We start from the raw sequence: 20,125 nt of genomic DNA on the forward strand, positions 1-20,125 counted from the left end.
TGCATGTGGTATATATGTAGTATGTATGTTGCATGCATGCAGTATATATGTAGTATGCATGTTACATGCATGTAGCATATATGTTGTATGTATGTATGTTGCATGCATGTAGTATATATGTAGTATGTATGTTGAATGCATGTAGTATATATGTGGTATATATGTAGTATGCATGTTGCATGCATGTAGTATATATGTTGTATGTTGCATGCATGTAGTATATATGTTGTATATGTGTATGTTGCATGCATGTGTTATATATGTAGTATGCATGTAGTATATATGTGGTATATATGGTAAGTATGTTGCATGCATGTAGTATATATGTTGTATATGTGTAGTTTGCATGTTGCATGCATGTAGTATATATGTAGTATGTATGTTGCCTGTAGTATGTATGTAGTATATATGTATGTTGCATGCATGTAGTATATATGTAGTATGCATGTTGCATGCATGTAGTATATATGTTGTATATATGTATGTTGCATGCATGTAGTATATATATGTATGTTGCATGCATGTGATATATATGTAGTATGCATGTAGTATATATGTAGTATGTATGTAGTATGCATGTAGTATATATGTAGTATGTATGTTGCATGCATGTAGTATATATGTAGTATGCATGTTGCATGCATGTAGTATATGTGTAGTATGTATGTTGCATGTAGTATATATGTAGTATATATGTATTTTGCATGCATGTAGTATATATGTAGTATGCATGTTGCATGCATGTAGTATATATGTAGTATGTATGTTGCATGTAGTATATATGTATGTTGCATGCATGTGGTATATATGTAGTATGCATGTGGTATATATGTAGTATGTATGTTGCATGCATGTAGTATATATGTAGTATGCATGTTGCATGTAGTATATATATATGTTGCATGCATGTAGTATATATGTAGTATGCATGTTGCATGCATGTAGTATATATGTAGTATGTATGTATGTTGCATGCATGTAGTATATATGTAGTATGTATGTAGCATGTAGCATGTATGTATTATGTATGTTGCATGTATGTAGTATGTATTTTTTTTTTTACATTCAACACATTAGCCGGATGATAGGACTACTACTGTCCCATCACTGGCTAATGTGTCAATCACCGTCATGGTAGCAGGCATCGCCCGATGGGTCTTGTAGTCCCATCGGACGATGCCTGCACAGACCCCCGAAGCCTGCACAGACCCCCGGACGGTCGGTACAGACCACCGGCAGGCCGGCACATATCTTGTATATACGTTACCGTTCAAAAGTTTGTGGTCACCCCGACAATTTTGTGTTTTCCATGAAAACTCATACTTTTATTAATCAAATAAGTTGCCAAATGAATTTAAAAACTAGTCCAGACATTGACAAAGTTAGAAAAAATGATTTTTATTTGAAATAATTATTTTCTCTTTCAAACTTGGCTTTCGTCAAAGAATGCTCCCTTTGCAGCAATTACAGCAATGCAGACCTTTGGCATTCTAGCAGTTAATTTGCTGAGGTAATCTGGAGAAATTTCACCCCATGCTTCCAGAAGCTCCTCCAACAAGTTGGTTTGGCTTGATGGGCACTTTTGGTGTACCATACGGTCAAGCTACTCCCACAACAGCTCAATGGGGTTGAGATCTGGTGACTGCGCTGGACACTCTCTTAAATATAGAATACCAGCTGCCTGCTTCTTCCCTAAATAGTTCTTCCATAATTTGGAGGTGTGCTTTGTATATACAATATGTAGTATGCATGTTGCATGCATGTAGTATATATGTTGTATATATGTATGTTGCATGCATGTGGTATATATGCATTATGTATGTTTGTTGCATGTAGTATATATGTAGTATGTATGTTGCATGTAATATATATGTATGTTGCATGCATGTAGTATGTATGTTGCATGTAGTATATATGTTGTATATATGTATGTTGCATGTAGTATATATGTACTATGCATGTTGCATGTAGTATATGTATGTTGCATGCATGTAGTATGCATGTTGCATGCATGTAGTATATATGTAGTATGTATGTTGCATGTAGTATACATGTTGTTTATATGTATGTTGCATGCATGTAGTATATATGTATGTTGCATGCATGTGGTATATATGTAGTATGCATGTTGCATGCATGTAGTATATATGTAGTATGCATGTTGCATGCATGTAGTATATATGTAGTATGTATGTTGCATGCATGTAGTATATATGTGGTATATAGGTAGTATGCATGTTGCATGCATGTAGTATATATGTAGTATATATGTATGTTGCATACATGTAGTATATATGTAGTATATATGTAGTATGTATGTTGCATGTAGTATATATGTTGTCTATATGTATGTTGCATGCATGTAGTATATATGTTGTATATATGTATGTTGCATGCATGTGGTACATATGTAGTATGCATGTAGTATATATGTGGTATATATGTAGTATGCATGTTGCATGCATGTGGTATATATGTAGTAAGTATGTATGTTGCATGCATGTAGTATATATGTAGTATGCATGTTGCATGTAGTATATATGTATGTTGCATGCATGTAGTATATATGTAGTATGCATGTTGCATGTAGTATATATGTATGTTGCATGCATGTAGTATATATGTGGTATATATGTAGTATGCATGTTGCATGCATGTAGTATATATGTTGTATGTATGTTGCATACATGTAGTTTATATGTGGTATATATGTAGTATGCATGTAGTATATATGTGGTATATATGTAGTATGCATGTTGCATGCATGTGGTATATATGTAGTAAGTATGTATGTTGCATGCATGTAGTATAAATGTGGTATATATGTAGTATGCATGTTGCATGTAGTATATATGTATGTTGCATGCATGTAGTATAGATGTAGTATGCATGTAGTATATATGTTGTATGTATGTATGTTGCATGCATGTAGTATATATGTAGTATATATGTAGTATGCATGTTGCATGCATGTGGTATATATGTAGTATATATGTATGTTGCATGCATGTAGTATATATGTAGTATGTATGTAGCATGTATGTAGTATGTATGTTGCATGTATGTAGTATGTATGTAGTATGTATTTTTTTGTTTTTACATTCAACACATTAGCCGGATGATAGGACTACTACTGTCCCATCATTGGCTAATGTGTCAATCACCGTCATGGTAGCAGGCATCGCCCGATGGGACTTGTAGTCCCATCGGACGATGCCTGCACAGACCCCCGCCGCCTGCACAGACCCCCGGACAGTCGGTACAGACCACCGGCAGGCCGGCACATATCTTGTATATACACTACCGTTCAAAAGTTTGTGGTCACCCCGACAATATTGTGTTCTCCATGAAAACTCATACTTTTATTAATCAAATGAGTTGCCAAATGAATTTAAAAACTAGTCCAGACATTGACAAGGTTAGAAAAAATGATTTTTATTTGAAATAATTATTTTCTCTTTCAAACTTGGCTTTCGTCAAAGAATGCTCCCTTTGCAGCAATTACAGCAATGCAGACCTTTGGCATTCTAGCAGTTAATTTGCTGAGGTAATCTGGAGAAATTTCACCCCATGCTTCCAGAAGCTCCTCCAACAAGTTGGTTTGGCTTGATGGGCACTTTTTGCGTACCATACGGGCAAGCTGCTCCCACAACAGCTCAATGGGGTTGAGATCTGGTGACTGCGCTGGACACTCTATTACATATAGAATACCAGCTGCCTGCTTCTTCCCTAAATAGTTCTTGCATAATTTGGAGGTGTGCTTTGAGTCATTGTCCTGTTGTAAGATAAAATTGGCTCCAATCATGCACTGTCCACATGTCGTTGCAAAATGGAGTGATAGTCTTCCTTATTCAAAATCCCTTTTACCTTGTACAAATCTCCCAATTTACCAGCACCAAAGCAACCCCAGACCATCACATTACCCCCACCATGCTTGATAGCTGGCATCAGGCACTCTTCCAGCATCTTTTTAGTTGTTCTGCGTCTCACAAATGTTCTTCTGTGTGATTCAAACACCTCGAACTTGGATTCGTCTGTCCATAACACTTTTTACCAATCTTCAGCTTTCCAATGTCTGTGTTCTTTTGCCCATATTAATCTTTTCCTTTTATTAGCCAGTCTCAGATATGGCTTTTTCTTTGCCACTCTGCCCATAAGGCCAGCATCCCGGAGTCGCCTCTTTACTTTAGACGTTGACACTGGCGTTTTGCGTGTACTATTTAATGGAGCTGCCAGTTGAGGACCTGTGAGGCATCGATTTCTCAAACTACAGACTCTAATGTACTTGTCTTGTTGCTCAGTTGTGCAGGGGGGCCTCCCACTTCTCTTTCTACTCTGGTTAGAGCCTGTTTGTGCTCTCCTCTGAAGGGATTAGTACACACCATTGTAGGAAATCTTCAGTTTCTTGGCAATATCTCGCATGGAATAGCCTTCATTTCTAAGAACAAGAAAAGACTGTTGAGTTTCACACGAAAGTTCTTTTTTTCTGGCCATTTTGAGAGTTTAATGGAACCAGCAAATGTAATGCTCCAGATTCTCAACTATCCCAAAGGAAGGTCAGGTTTATAGCTTCTCTAATCAGCCAAACTGTTTTCATCTGTGCTAACATACTTGCACAAGGTTTTCAAGGGTATTCTAACCATCCATTAGCCTTCTTACACAGATAGCAAACACAAAGTACCATAAGAACACTGGAGTGATGGTTGTTGGAAATGGGCCTCTATACACCTATGAAGATATTGCATTACAAACCAGACGTTTGCAGCTAGAATAGTCATTTACCACATTAACAATGTATAGAGTGTATTTCTGAATCATTTAATGTTAGCTTCATTGGAAAAAAACTGCTTTTCTTTCAAAAATAAGGACACTTCTAAGTGACCCTAAACTTTTGAATGGTAGTGTATGAGCTGCTCTGGTCCTCTGTACATGGCAATGCACTTCATGTGTTCCCAGTTTTTCCAATATAATAATTACAGAGTTGCAGATTCATCTCCAGATCTTTATTATAAGAAGGAATCAAATGTTTTGTTTCTAAAAACTATACAAATGTGACATTTTTGTATAATATATACACCCTGCAAGTCTCTGGGTCTGTTGTGGTAGAACTGGGGAACCCTCCATTCCGGAATCCATATTAGAACAAGGCAGAAAAGGTCTGAAAATACAACAATGCCAAGAGTTAATCCAACAAGTTAGTTGTCCTGCACCCAAAATCTTATTGTGTCAATATTATTTATTATTATTATTTATTTATATAGCGCCATTAATTCCATGGTGCTGTACATGAGAAGGGGGTTACATACAAAGTTATAGATATCGTTAACAGTAAACAAGTTTCCACAACAAATTTACAATGACAAACTGGTACAGAGGGGAGGGGACCCTGTCCCTGCGGACTTACATTCTACGGGATAGCGGGGAAAAGACAGAAGGTCGGGGGTGCAGCAGCTCTGGTGGTGATGAGGCGGCAGCTCAGGCGGTGGTGAGGCGGCAGAATGGTTATTGCAGACTGTAAGCTTTCCTGAAAAGATGGGTTTTCAGGTTCCGTTTGAAGGATCTGAGGGTGGTGGATAATCGGACGTGTTGAGGCATGGCATTCCAGAGGATAGGGGATATTCGGGAGAAATCTTGTAGGCGGCTGTGTGAGAATCGAATAATTGTAGGAGTAGGAGGTCAATTAAAAACAGAGGGTGAACAATGCATGAGGGTTCAGGGGTGCAGTGAGTATTCTGAAGCGGGTTCAGCAGACATACCTGTGGATGAAAGCAGATGGATCAGGACATGGCAGCGTGAAGGAGAATATACCATGGTGTATCAGTCTGTGATCAGTGTATCAATATCCTGAAACCCAAGTGTCATTGTGTCATTATGGGTACAGGATAGTGATGCTCACATTTAAATACTGGATAATGACATCAAGTTTCAGGCTATTATCCTGTACCCCAATTGTCAGCATTTCAGTTTTCTGTACCTTCAATTGTTGATTTTATTATCGTGTACCCCAAGTTCTAGTGTCATTGTGCAGAACCCCATTTGTTAGTTTCTTTATATCCTGTACCACAACTATCTGCTTCCTCTTTCTCTACTTATTAACTCCTTAACTCCTGGAGCTTTTTTTGATTTTGCGTTTTTGTTTTTCACTCCCCTTCTTTCCAGAGCCATAACTTTTTATTTTTCCTTCAATATGGCGATGTGAGGGCTTATTTTTTGTGGGATGAGTTGTACTTTTCAATGACACCATTGGTTTTACCATGTCTTTTTCTACAAAACAGGACAAAAATTCCAAGTGCGCTGAAATTGCAAAAAAAAGTGCAATCCCACACTTGTTTTTTGTTTGGCTTTTTGCAAGGCTCACTAAATGCTAAAACTGACCTACCATTATGATGCTCCCGATCATTATGAGTTCATAGACACCAAACATGTCAAGGTTCTCTTTTATCTAAGTGGTGAAAAAAAATCGCCCGTTATTGCATTTTAATGCCATGTCACAGCGACCAAAAAATGTAATTCTGGCGTTTTGATTTTTTTTCTCATTACGCCGTTTAGTGATCATGTCATTCTTGATCGGCTCTGCTACATATAGGCGATGCTCAGATCACCTATATGTAGCAGATTTATTGCATTGCTATAAGCGCTGACCACCAGGTGGCGCTCATAGGAGTGTGTCGGCAACAACCATAGAGGTATTACCTAAAAACTTACTAGTGGTTCACTGTGTGCTATTGGTTTACTGAGGCGAATAGGACTGGTTTATTATTATTGTTTACTGGGCATTGTACTTTTTGTTATATTTATTTCATACTTTGTCAATTCCAGTTATTAGCGGTGTTTTTATTAGACCGCTTTTTTAATGATCTATTTTTAGCTGTCAGTCCATTTGTAAGCACAGGTTCCTTTTTTGCAATTTTAGATTATTTTTAGATTATATGTTTTATAATCCTTGTCCAAACTCCACAAATGACTGTGCCCTGTCTCTTTCTTCACAAAAAATATGTGACATAGGTGGGTAAATAGATATGAAATAGAAAATAGGCAAAAGAAGAATCCATTGATAATGATTTTCTTCCTCCAAATTAAAAGACACACTGATAAAAATTGGCAAAACTCAGTAATGTCAGCAAGTATAAAGGAATAAATTATATTCTGATGAGGAAGCTTGACAGAAAAGCAGGTATTTAACTTTTTATTGATATAACCTACAAATCGGTACAGTTATAGCTAAAAACAACATGGAAAAGAGACAGAAATCAAGCTAATTTTACCTTGAGGTGCATGCAAATGAGATCAGTATGAAACACATCAAGTTCTCCAAAAGAACCCATCAATATGAAGAAAACAATATCTATATATCACAACAAGCTCAGAACTGAGCTGAAATTGTTGGCTAGCCTTTTAATTGGACACCATGGCGGTACCCCTTTATTAAGAAAAAATCACATATTAGCATCTTTACGAGTTTACAGATATGACTAGATATGACTACTCCACACTGATGAGGGGCAACACCCCGAAACAGCTGTCTGTGGATGGATACCTGGCCTTGGTATTTCCCTAGTCATATCTGTAAACTCGTAAAGATCTGGATATTGACTTAAAGGGCCACTTAATATGGTGGTAATGGTGGTTTCCGAAAGGAGCCACTCCTTGGTTGGGTCCTTCCTGGAAGAAGATCTGGCTAGTCCCGTGTTTGAGACTCTTAAATGAGGCTCCACGGACTTTATTTGCATATTCGTATTTCCCAGGTAGCAATGCACCTAGGATTTCACTGATTGAGTGCCTTTGCCGGCTACCGCAGTGCTTTCTTTGACTGGTCTCCCTGAGGTCAGTGATTGTTTCGTGATCTTGATAAGACAATGGCAGTTATTAATTTGTGTAGGATTCTATCCAGGTTAATAGCTTTACTGAAAAATATGAACAACATCCAGGAGACAATAAAAAGACCTGATTGTATGATGTTTTATTAAGTTTTGCATCTTCTACCAAAGATTCATATATATCGTCCTACCTATTTAATAAATGGATTATACATATTACAATTCTGCACTAATACAAATGAAAATTAGAAGATGTTAGAGAGTAATGACTGCACCAAACTGGGCAAACTTTTTAACTATCCATTATAAATTCATGCATCACTTATTGTAATTCGCCTTTTACATATCTTACCCATCATTGTTGATTTTCACCTTTCAAAATTCCATATTAGCAATATTTCTTACAATATGAAACAAAGAGGCATGAAACACAAAACATAATTAGTTCCATATTTGCATCAGGCTATTACTTTTTTATATAAAAGATACCAATTGTATTATACATATGAGAGGAAGGAAAATTTTAAAAATATTTATAATTCTAAATTTAAACAACATTTATAATTTGTCCCCGTTTCCCTCTCCAGAAACCAGTCAGGTATTGGTTGAATAGTTTGCCCTGCACTTCTGTATGTAATTAAGTAATTGACCTGATAGAATAATGCTCAAAACAAAAGAGACTCTGCAGAGATCACACTTGTCAAGAGCTTTGTAATCTCATGAGCAACTCAGCACGAGAAGAGACATGAACATCCCCAGGATCCACCCAAGTCAACTGTAAACAGAGAATTTCATATGTAGATGACAGGGTTAATAGCCTAAAAAATAAATGTACCTGAAGCGTGATATGTATTATAATTATTTTTCCAACTCCCTGATATCATAAATAATAATAATCTTTATATAGCGCTAACATATTACGCAGCGCTTTACAGTTTGCACACATTATCATCACTGTCCCCAATGGGGCTCACAATCTAAATTCCCTATCAGTATGTCTTTGGAATGTGGGAGGAAACCGGAGTACCCAGAGGAAACCCACGCAAACACTGGGAGAACATACAAACTCCTTGCAGATGTTGTCCTTGGTGGGATTCGAACCCAGGACTCCAGCGCTGCAAGGCTGCAGTGCTAACCACTGAGCCACCGTGATATCATCAGTATCAATCTTTTTATTAGTTGGGAATCAGGATTGATAGGTAAAAATTGTATAAAGCATATAATATACAGCATTTAATCATTTTTCTTAGTTTTCTGAAATCATTACTGTTTTTAATACTTAAAATACAAATTTCAGTTCAAAATTTTAGCTCTATGGGCCCAGTCACACACAGCGATCTCGCTAGCGAGATCGCTGATTTTGTGACACATCAGCGATCTCGCCAGGGAGATCGCTGTGTGTGACGGAGATCAGCGACCGGCCGCCCTGCCAGTTATCGCTGATCGTGCTCGAGCGGCCTTGGCAGTTTTTCGATCGCTGGTCTCCCGCTGCCCAGCATGCATCGCTGCGTGTGGCAGCGAGAGACCAGCGATCAGCGACGCTGGTTTCTAATATAAACCTCAGGTATCCAGGAGCAGCGCGACTCCTGGATACCCGATGTTTACCTTGGAAACCAGCATCCAGCGTCGCTGGTCCTGATCACTGGGGCTGTCTATTTGACAGCTCACCAGCGATCAGCCTAACGATGTCCCAGCGATCCCATCATGTCGGACCATTGGTGGGATCGCTGGGACATCGTTTAGTGTAACGGGGGCTTATGAGTGCAAATATTTTAGGTGATGGATTCCACAGATGTGTAGGTCAGTAGATAAGGATCTTGGGTAGAAGATATGCAAAAATATTAGATGATAGGTTCAATATATAGCTAGATATGGGCGTTTCATACAAGATTGAAGACCTGATCAGTCTTTCAGTTAATCCTACAGTGTCCTGGATGGGGTATATTTTTTTCCTTTATAGCCATTTACCTGGGCAGAATCCTACACCACTCTGTAAATAATATATCCTCCTTTATCAAGAACATATTTTACTTTCTTACTATGATCTCTGGTTTAATTGTTCTTGATAATGGCTATCTAATATCATTTGAAATACTAAATCTTCAAACTTCTATGATTCATGGCATATGTTTGGCTAAGTTCTTATGCTATTATTTTTCAGCAATCATTTCAATTTTCTCTTCTTTGATAATTGTTTTTTTTTTAAATGTCTTTGTTAAGAAGTGAAATTTTATTTTATTAAAAGGGTACCACAGTGGGGTCAAATGTGATGCTTATCCCGAAATTTCAGTAATTTCTGAGTTGATTACAATGTATAGATATTATTTTTCTTACCTGGAAATGGTCAATATTCATTCTTTCTGTGAAATCAAAGCATCCATAAATTGGTCTAAAATAGAAATGCAAACTAATGTAAATGTGATAAAAGATCATGTGACATTGAAAATCCATGGAAATTATGGAGTTATGCTAGAGTGCCATTTCATATGACGAAGACATCATATATGCATCTCCACCTCCTGAAAAACATGACTGAAGTGGTGGGATACATAGATATGGTCCTCATTCACTATAATTACAAAATCCAGGTGCCATCTTGTCAACACTTTTTTGTTTGGTTGGATGTCCTCTATACTAATTGTTTTAACACATGAGCATTATTATTATTATGAATTTATGCACTTCACACCTTGTGTGATGCATCACTGTATGTACTGCTATGGATTTTATATATTTTGCTGATTTATATTATATTTGCAGTCATTTGTACTTTTATGGATGTGTTTATATGAATTATGATCACTTTTATCATTAAAAATATATGGACAAATACTCAAGATAATTCAGACACCACATAGCTACACAAATATAAACCAGAGTCTTCTAAAAAGGAGCAGTGGAACCTTATCTGAATTGTCTGCAACCAAAGACACATTTCTTGTAGTGTTGGTAAGTCTGCACTGTGTATCGGAATCTTTTTTTTTGACAACTTATGGAAACAAAACAAATTATTATTATTTGAATTATTGCAGATATACTGGGAATTATATTTTATTTTTCTAGATCTATCCATACATTTTTATAACAGATTCTTTGATGAACAAGAAACCCGACATCTAACACATGGTCAGACTGAGACAAGACCAGCCCTTATCTTATGGTGGTCTGATCCATCTACCAGAAAGATGTATATTAGGAGACTCAGATGCAAAAATTTCTTATTTGGACAAGTTATTGAGTGAGCATAGAAGGATGACAATGAAAAACAAGGAGGACAGCAAAACAAATCTCTGTGGCAGCTGCCACCTTCCATTTGTCCCCTTCACGGTTGCGAATCAGGTTGTAAGCCCCCCGCAGATCAAGTTTGGAAAACACCCTCGCTCCCCGTAGCCTTCAAACAGCTCTGATATTAGGGCAGAGGATACTTATTCTTAACAGTGATGGCGTTAAGACCCCTGTAATCAATGCAAGGACGTAGTTCCCCACTCTTCTTCTGGACGAAGAAGAATCCCACCCCCGCTGGTGACACTGACTTCCTAAAGAATCCTCTTGCCAGATTCTCCCTGATGTATTGAGACATGGCCTCTGTCTCCGGGAGAGATAGGGGATAGACTCGACCCCGGGGAGGCTCAGCACCAGGCAAGAGGTCAATAGGACAGTCATAGGGGCGATGCGGTGGAAGGGTCTCCGCCGCCTTTTTGGAGAACACGTCCGCATACTGTCGATAGTGTTTGGGGAGCAAGGAGATAACTGCGGGAACCTCGGTGGAGGCAACCTGAACGCACTCCCTCAGACATCTACCCTCACATGATTTACTCCACCCAATTATCCTCCCTGAGGACCACTCTATATGGGGGGAATGGTACTGCAACCATTAGAAGTACTTCGTCAATACCCTCAGGCATGATGAGGAGGGATATCATCTCCTGATGAGATGGAGCCAGTGAGAGTAACAAGGGGGCGGTCTGGTGGGTTATCTGTGAGGGTAGAGTGGTGCTGTTCACCACTCTGATGGTGACTGGTGTAGACATCATAACCAGGGGTATAGCGTGCCGTTGAGCGAAGGCTGACAACATAAAATTGCCCTCTGCCCCGGAATACACGCAAACCTCCACTGCCAGAGTGGATGAATCAAACTCAAGTGTCCCCTTAAAGGACAGCTTGGAGGAAAACGCCGCTGATTCTAGTGCGCCGCCTCCTTCGCCCACTAGGCGGGAGCATTCTCCCAGCTGTTGTGGGCACCGGTTGGTAAGGTGACCGGACTGTCGGCAAATACGACAGCTCACAGGAGCTCCAGCGGACCGGGGCCGGGATCCCTCATGGGAAGCCCCCTGACACTCTGACGCCCGATCGGAAGATTCCAGAGGTTTAGCAAAACTAGGTGCCAACCAAAACCTCTGCCTACACTGGGCCCGCTCCAATCTTCGCTCGGCGAAGCAAAAATCAATACGGGTGGAGACAGTGATAAGCTCCTCCAGTATAGCGGGAATCTCCCTGGTGGCCAGAGCATCCTTTACATGGCCAGCCAAACCTCTCCAGAATGCCAGAATGAGGACCTTATCTGGCCACTCTAACTCTGAGGCCAGCGTCCGGAACTGGATGGCAAAGTGGCTGACCATGGACGAGCCCTGTGATAATGCCAGCAGCCGGAGCGCGGTGTCATGGGTGACTCATGGTCCCAGAAAGACATGCTTCAGAGTGTCCAGGAACCGAGAGGCACTCTGCACCACATGATCACCACGCTCCCACAGCGGTGTGGCCCACTCCAAAGCCCTGCCTGACAAGAGGGAAATAATAAATCCCACTTTGGCCCGCTCGGAGGGCAATCGTGCTGCCAGCAGCTCCAGCTGTATCGAGCACTGGCTCACGAAACCCCTACAAGAGGCACTATCACCCGAGAACTTCTCGGGCAGTGGGAGGCGGGACAAAGTCGGGGCAGGGATGGCAGTGGTCACACGGGAGACAGCCTCTGTGGCTGCCTGAACAGCGACTGCAGTAACTTCCGCAGCTGAGGCTGGAAGCTCGAGAGCCGCCAACCTGTCCTGCAGCTGCCAGATGTACTGCAGCAGTTGCTGTTCGTCCACCATTACTAGCCAGACCCTGGCGCTAGGATAATGTCAGGGCTGGCGGAACGCACCAAATGATAAAATAATAGTAGGTGCGTTCGCAGCCCGGGGTCCACCGTGCAGAGATCTTACACTGCTGATAGGTAATGGTGGAAGAATAGAGCGGCGTAAAAACAGTCACGCGTGGGTTACGTCACCCAATGTGAACAGATGCGAACTCTGTTAATGCACAGAGTCGCACAACCACTGAACGTTGATGCCGGAGCCTTTTTAGCTCATAGAGCCTGGCCAAAAGAGTGCACAGTGTACGGCCACAGAACTCTACCCCAAGGACATGGGGTTAGAGTCCTTCTAGGCCCACTGAGCGCACGGCGTCACTGCCGCGAGCACCGGTATAGACTCTGGCTATGAAGTGGAGCACGTGCACTGAGGCATGCCGAGTCCCTGGTGAGGACTGATGCCTGACTCAACATCTGTCCTACCTACACCTAAGCCTGGGTGCTAGCAGGCTAGGCTGCACAACACATGCGTACCAAGGGTAGGGGTTTCTTAATGAGTCATTCACCAGAGACATTCATACATGCATACAACACTCACTCCACCTAGTCTGTAAATACAGTCTATCCTAGCGCATGGGCGAGCGGCCATGCGAACCTTTTTTAGCCACGGGCGTCCGGGACCTTCCTGGCTTCTCGGATGGGCCAATCTGAACACGAGCAGGACCTGAGCACGTGACCCTCTATCTCTCCACGGGCATGCTCAGTGGCCCGACATGAGGACTTAGTCCCTGGAGAATCTCGCTGCTGAGCAGCATGCATTGTCATAGCTGTGCCAGAGGTGGCAGCAGCAAGCAAACCCACAGAGTTGGCCTGGGCGGAGCGCCGGGACCGACGAATCTGCTGAGCAGGCTCCACTGTGGCCGAAGAAGAATGGGAGACCGCTGGGTGCAAGGCTCTGGATTCCTGCTGTACAGTGGCAGGAACCCGACGCTTAACACTAGAGCAATTATCATCATCACAAAATAATCTCATTTAGTGAAAAATGGTGGTCATTGGCCATCATTTTTCTCATCCCTAATAGGCCATCAAAACATGAAAATATGCCCTTTGTTACTCTTCATCACTTGTCTGGTCATCATGTTATCTTCTGATCACCTACTACTCGTGATGGAATTTTTGGGACCTTTGCACTTCCAGGTGTCATAGCGCCAGAAGGATTTTGAGCCTTTTTACATGGAAGTTCACGCTTCACAGCATGCTACCATTTACCTAAGACACACCCGTGCAGAACTGTCACAGGTGCCCTGTCAACCAGAAGTCTGACACAGTGTGAGAGGATGTAATTAAAATCACAGCTTGGTGAAGGGCGGAGTGTTCAGTCAATTACATCCAATCATTTGGTTCCTATCCTCCTATAAATATAGGCTTTACCTAGTCATTAGCCAGAGATAAGTGTTCACACTAGGCAGTTAGATTAGGGACCCATTCGATTTTGAGATTACCTTGACGTTGGTGAATCGGCTCACAATTTTTGGCCAAATTTTGTGCTAAGTATCTCATGTGTCTTTTCTAAATTTCCAAAGCAATTATGCTATTCACACTTCATAGATTTCATATGGACATGTCTTAATGCAATTAAGTGCAACCATTTTTCTCATTTTGATATATCACACAGGTCCTGTCGGCTCTGCATGTGGTGATATGGTGGACCTCCTCCCTCCCGCTCTATGAAGATCCACTATAACCAGCCCATTATCTAACTTTAACTTAGGCCTCACAATCCATGGTGTGCTGGAGTAAAATACTATGATTTCATATCACTGAAGCACAGTGGCAGATATCTCCCCTCTATTATAATTACTAGTGACTTTGTCACAATATATACTGTACATGCATGTAATGTAGTGCAAGTGTGTTAAAACTTATCTCCATTTTCTCTGGTGTCCAGCACCATTCTGCTCCTCTTCGCTGTGACATCTCTACATTTGCAACTATCTGCCTCACTCTGCTTTCTGCATGAGCAGTCTTTTTTACAATGAAAGTTTATGGAATCTCACTCTATAAACTTACATTGTAAAAGCCACTTCTGGGTCACATAGAGCACAGTGTGATCCGGACAGTCTGTTAAGTGGTGACATCACTGAGAAGAGGAACAGAACAGCACTGCATCCTGGATAAAGCAGCGGTATATTAACACACTCACACTACATTATATACTACAGTTGTGTGAAAAAGTGTTTGCCCCTTCCTGATTTTGTATTCTTTTGCATGTTTGTCACACTAAAAACACTCATTGCCATTTATCACAAACACTTGATAGCAGCTGTTGCTGCTAAGGGTGGTCCAACCTGTTATTAGTTTTAGGGGGCAATCACTTTTTCATACAGGGCCCTGTAGGTCTGGATTTTTTTTCACTTAATAATAAAGACCTTCATTTATAATCTGCACTTTGTGTTTACTTGTGTTATCTTTGTCTAATATTTACACATATGACAAACATGCAAAAGAATAGGATATCAGGAAGGGGGCAAACACTTTTTCACACCACTATATATGCACACTTTAAATGAATAAAAACTTTGTGGGAGTGCTTCATTAATCAAAAAGACATTGAAGGATACAACAGAGGGAAGAACATAGACTGATACATGGACTCACTATGATGATAAAATCCCTTTGTGATTGTGCAAAGCCTTTTAATGAAATGGCTTTTGACCCCAGAAGAGTTTTCACCATTAAAAAGGGATTTTATCATTCATCTTTTAACAGTGGTATTGACCGAAAATTATTTCCTATTTCAGGACACTTTTTATAATCAAAACCGTGGCTCAGCAATGGGTGCTAATGTGGCCCCCTGTACAAAAATGGATATATGGCCTTTTTGAAGATCATTTTATATATAACTATAACTATGTTTCAATCACATGTTAAAAAAAATGGTATAGGTTTATAAATGATATTATCTGTGTATTGGAAGGGCCACTGAAAATGTTGAAGATTTTTCAGGATTATTTAAATAGTATTTGGAGTGAGTTACAATTCCCTATGTCATAGTCTATGGGAAATTAATTTCCTCGATACTTTGATCATCAAAAATAATACAGATAAGAATAGTATACTATATTTTGAACATGCACACACATATTCAGTAAAAAAGGCAATCCTGAAATCACAGTATCAGAGTCCGTAGGATTATTTCTGAACCTCTTACATGTGAAAATAAGCTTACAAAGATGAAAATCAATTTCCATACTAGGGGCTATCCTATACACCTCATGGACAAAGCTGAAACGGATACTGCACAGTGAATGCAGTAAAAACCTAACTTGAAAAAATAGCAGAATTACATTTTTCTTCACTTTTACATTGTACTTGTTTTTTGTTTTTAAGTGCAGGATAATTTTTTCCCGGTAACCGTTGGCTTTCAATCATAGATGCATGCACGAATTGGCTTTAGTCTCCGCTGCTTACACAATGATTGTTACCTGTAAGCATTCCTCGGCATATTGATTGACAGCTGGCTCTGTACAGACGAGCTGCACAACTGGCTGTCAATGAAAATTCAAGGGCATGCCTACAGATGACGGTCACAGTGTAGTGAGCAGTACTGTGAGCGCTGAAGATAGCTGCTTTGTAAACCATGATTGAAAGGAGACAAGTCCCAAGAGGAAATAAGTTAATTTTCTCCCAGTAGTCAGTAAGGTGGCAGAACAGCATTGTAACTCTATTTATCTGTAGATTAACCCTATATTTTCATGTAAATAGCATTTTCTGTGGTGACAGGTTTCCTTAATATCAGCGTTCCCCAACCTTTGGCTTAGGAGTCACATGTGACTCGTGTACCCATGATGTGTGGCTCACGGCTCTCTCCCAGTTTGGTACATTAGCACCATTTTAAGCAAACAGGTATGAAGAGAAGGCCATTAGATGGGGACTTTTGTGAGTAGCCCTTCACAGAAGAGCAGAGATTTTGATGTCCATATACTGATGGGAAAGGAGGTGATAAATTTTGTAAGCTGAAAATAAAGGGATACGAACAGTTAGAGAGATGTTTGAAGCTGGATGCAATAGACACTGCCTATAAAGGAGAGTAGCCCAAGATCTTGGTGTGCAATCAGTGGAGAAGCGTTGGGTGACACTGTACTGGTAATGGGAGGCTCTGGGTGTCACCAATGTGTATGAGGCTACATCTCTGAGAGCTGAATGTGGCTTGTAAGGTAAGAAAGGTTGGGGACTGCTGCTTTAAATCGTGAAAATAAAAATGGCTTTCAACGTTAGAAATTTACTTTAGGCGTCTGAAACAGAAACAAATGACAAGAATCTTATGCACACATCTAAAATGTATCTTCTTACAATTCCTCAGGGAAGGTAAATACATTTTCCTGACATTTTGGGATAAATAAACATTAGATTAAAACAAACAAGACACAACTGTTCTCTTTTTGGCAAAATCAAATTGACAAATATTCTGATAACCTCATTTGACTTCACTGCATTGTTCTTTATGAAGAATGTCTTACTAGGACAACTTGTAATATGTGGTGTGCCATGGTGTTATAGGAGTGATCTCATCTACTACCAGTTAGAGGGATGCTTGATGCTGGATGTAATAGATACTGCTTATAAAGGCAAGGAGCAAAAGATCTTGGTGTGCAATCTGTGGAGAAGTGATGGTTGACATTATACCAGTAATGGGAGGCTCGGGTAGTCACTAGTGTGTATGGAGATACACTAGATGTGGCTCACAACATCTCTGAGAGCTGAATGTGGCTTGTAAGGTAAGAAAGGTTGGGGACTAGAGTTGAATGACTTTGGTCGGATCGGGTTTCATGAAACAAAATTTGCTTCAGATGAAACTGGTCCGACTAGGGCAAAAAAAGTCGGAGTTTCGTCCGAAACCTGACCCCAATGCAAGTCAATGGAGAATAAAAGTCGGCATTGAGTGGATGAATGCCATCCGCTCTATGCCGACTTTTATTTCCCATTGACTTGCATTGGGGTCAGGTTTCGGACGAAACTCCGACTTTTTTTGCCCTAGTCGGACCAGTTTCATCTGAAACAAATTTTGTTTCATGAAACCCGATCCGACCAAAGTCATTCAACTCTATTGGGGACTGCTGCTTTAAATCGTGAAAATAAAAATGGTTTTCAATGTTGGAAATTTAATTTAGTCATCTGAAAACAAACAAATGACAAGATCGACAAATGACATTTTAGGACTAATAAACCTTAGATGAAAACAAACAAGACACAACTGTCCTTTTGGCAAAATCAAATTGACAAATACTTGGATAACCTCTAGCTGTTTTTCTTAACTTCATTGTCGCATTGTGGAGAATGTCTTACTAGGACAACCGGTAATATGTGGTGTGCCATGGTGTTATAGGAGTGATCTCATCCATCCCATGAAACATTAGTTTCTTTACCTTTACAAAGAGTATTTATATGATCCCGGTGTATAGACAACAGGATGAGCAGAAGAGAATCCGAGAAGCCACCAATCTTCCACAATGAATAACCTGGTTGCTTTGATTTGCATGATCTCCGCTATTGTTTTCTCGGGTAAGACTGGTGTAGTCACTACACAACATATACACATAGTGCACTGTGGAGTGACAGAAAAGTTCTTTGATGATTTCCTGCAGGCGTAATTTCATTTGAAAATGAAATTTTTGTAATTTTAGTGACAAATTAGACCATTTTTATTTATTTGGAAACCTACTTACTGAAATCCGTTTTCTAACATGTGGAGTCATGTAACCATATAGACTCAGCTCTTTCATGTCCAGTGAGAGTTTTACATATTCACATTTTTAAAACATGCAGCGGTGTTTCCATGGGACAGATAAAGAAAAAAAAAAAATTCCATAGAATTGCCACTGGATGTGTTTAGATATTGATCCATGGAAAACTATTACTGGACATGAAAGAGCTGGGTCTATATGGATACTTGACACATTAGAGATGAAATGCCAGTAAGTAGTTTTTCAAATGAACAAAAGTGGTCTACAATGTGCGATATCTCTAAATTTACAAGAAGTTTCATATTCCAAATACTTAAGGCTGGTTTCACATTTGCGTTTTTTAGCGCTGGAAAAAAACGCATACGTGCGCATGCGATTTTTCCCCTATATTTAACATGGGTGCGCATACATGCGCGCTTGTAAGCACATGTATGCGATTTTCATGCGCTGCGTTTTTTTGGGGTGTGCGTTGGTATTTTCCAGACGCTGCATGTTGCATTTTTTGGCCCTGGAAAAAAGCGCATGCGCACCTATGCGCACGTTTTGCGCTAAAAATGGCCATTATAGCCTATGGATGCGCATACGTGCGCACTGGCATGCGCAGGTATGCGATTTTTTAGCGCTGCGTTTTTTGGGTGGTGTCCACTTTTTATCCTAGTTAGAATCTTCTAAAGTAAAAAAAAAAAAGTCTATATAAAGGAGGTGCCTGCCAAAACTCTGCCACTACTACACTGACAGATTGAAGAGCAGACAGTCAACCAAGAACCCATTATATCAGCGAAGAATGTGAGTATATTACATTATATGCCTGTCCTTTTAAATTATGTATGTACTAATGATTTTTATTATTTTTACATGCAGTATGTCTTCAGAATCCGAGTATTCCCCATCGCGGCAGGAATTGGCGCAAGCAGACCGTGAGGTGATTATTTTCGTGCATCTGGTAAGTATATCTGCTGCTTCTCCAAATCTCTTACGTTTTTTTCAACTTTCTTAAGACATCGTCATCATCATCTGCGGACGGCACTAGTGAGGGCGAAGAGCAGGAGCAGCGAAGCCAAGTCCCGGTGGTGATACGGAATGTAAGTATCAAATGATTTGTAATGTTCTTTATTTTTTATCTTCTATTTTTACTCTTTTTTTTGTTTCTTTTTTTGTAACTTTTTATTCAATTTAAATTTGATTATTCTAATGAATGTGTTTTGTCTAGGTTCCACAACGGGATGAAGACGTCTACCTGGATAATGAGCAGCTCATCAGCCTGGTCCAGGAGCGTTCGCCGTTGTGGGACAGCCGTGACCGGCTGTACAAGGACAATGTGGTGACCCGGCGGCTATGGAATGAGGTGGCCGCAGCGTTGATGGATGGCTGGGACAGCGCCACAGCATCCTCCAAAAAGGCGTTTAGTGAGTATTTCCCTGCTCTGTATTGTGCCGCAGTGACTGTTGTCCTTGACGGCACTGTTGGGTTTCGTGCTAGGCGTATTCTAGCAGGAAACC

General features: G+C 40.2%; 1 protein-coding gene across 4 annotated transcripts in view; it reads left to right on the forward strand.

The window, feature by feature from the left end:
• LOC141085276 (phospholipase A2 inhibitor and Ly6/PLAUR domain-containing protein-like) overlaps positions 1-20,125 on the forward strand; it is a 100,291-nt gene that overhangs the window by 55,316 nt on the left and 24,850 nt on the right. The window contains exon 1 of one of the 4 annotated variants that reach the window (XM_073570557.1): positions 18,037-18,444. The exons of the other annotated variants lie outside the window; for them this stretch is intronic. Within the exon in view, the coding sequence (XP_073426658.1) occupies positions 18,393-18,444 (52 nt within the window). The 5' untranslated portion in view covers positions 18,037-18,392. Of the gene's footprint in view, positions 1-18,036; positions 18,445-20,125 lie in introns of those variants that run through there. 4 annotated transcript variants of the gene reach the window in all.

The sequence above is a fragment of the Dendrobates tinctorius genome, unplaced genomic scaffold (genome assembly GCF_039654945.1).
Source record: "Dendrobates tinctorius isolate UK_male_01 unplaced genomic scaffold, ASM3965494v1 ptg000028l, whole genome shotgun sequence".
Classification (NCBI taxonomy): Eukaryota; Metazoa; Chordata; class Amphibia; order Anura; family Dendrobatidae; genus Dendrobates; species Dendrobates tinctorius.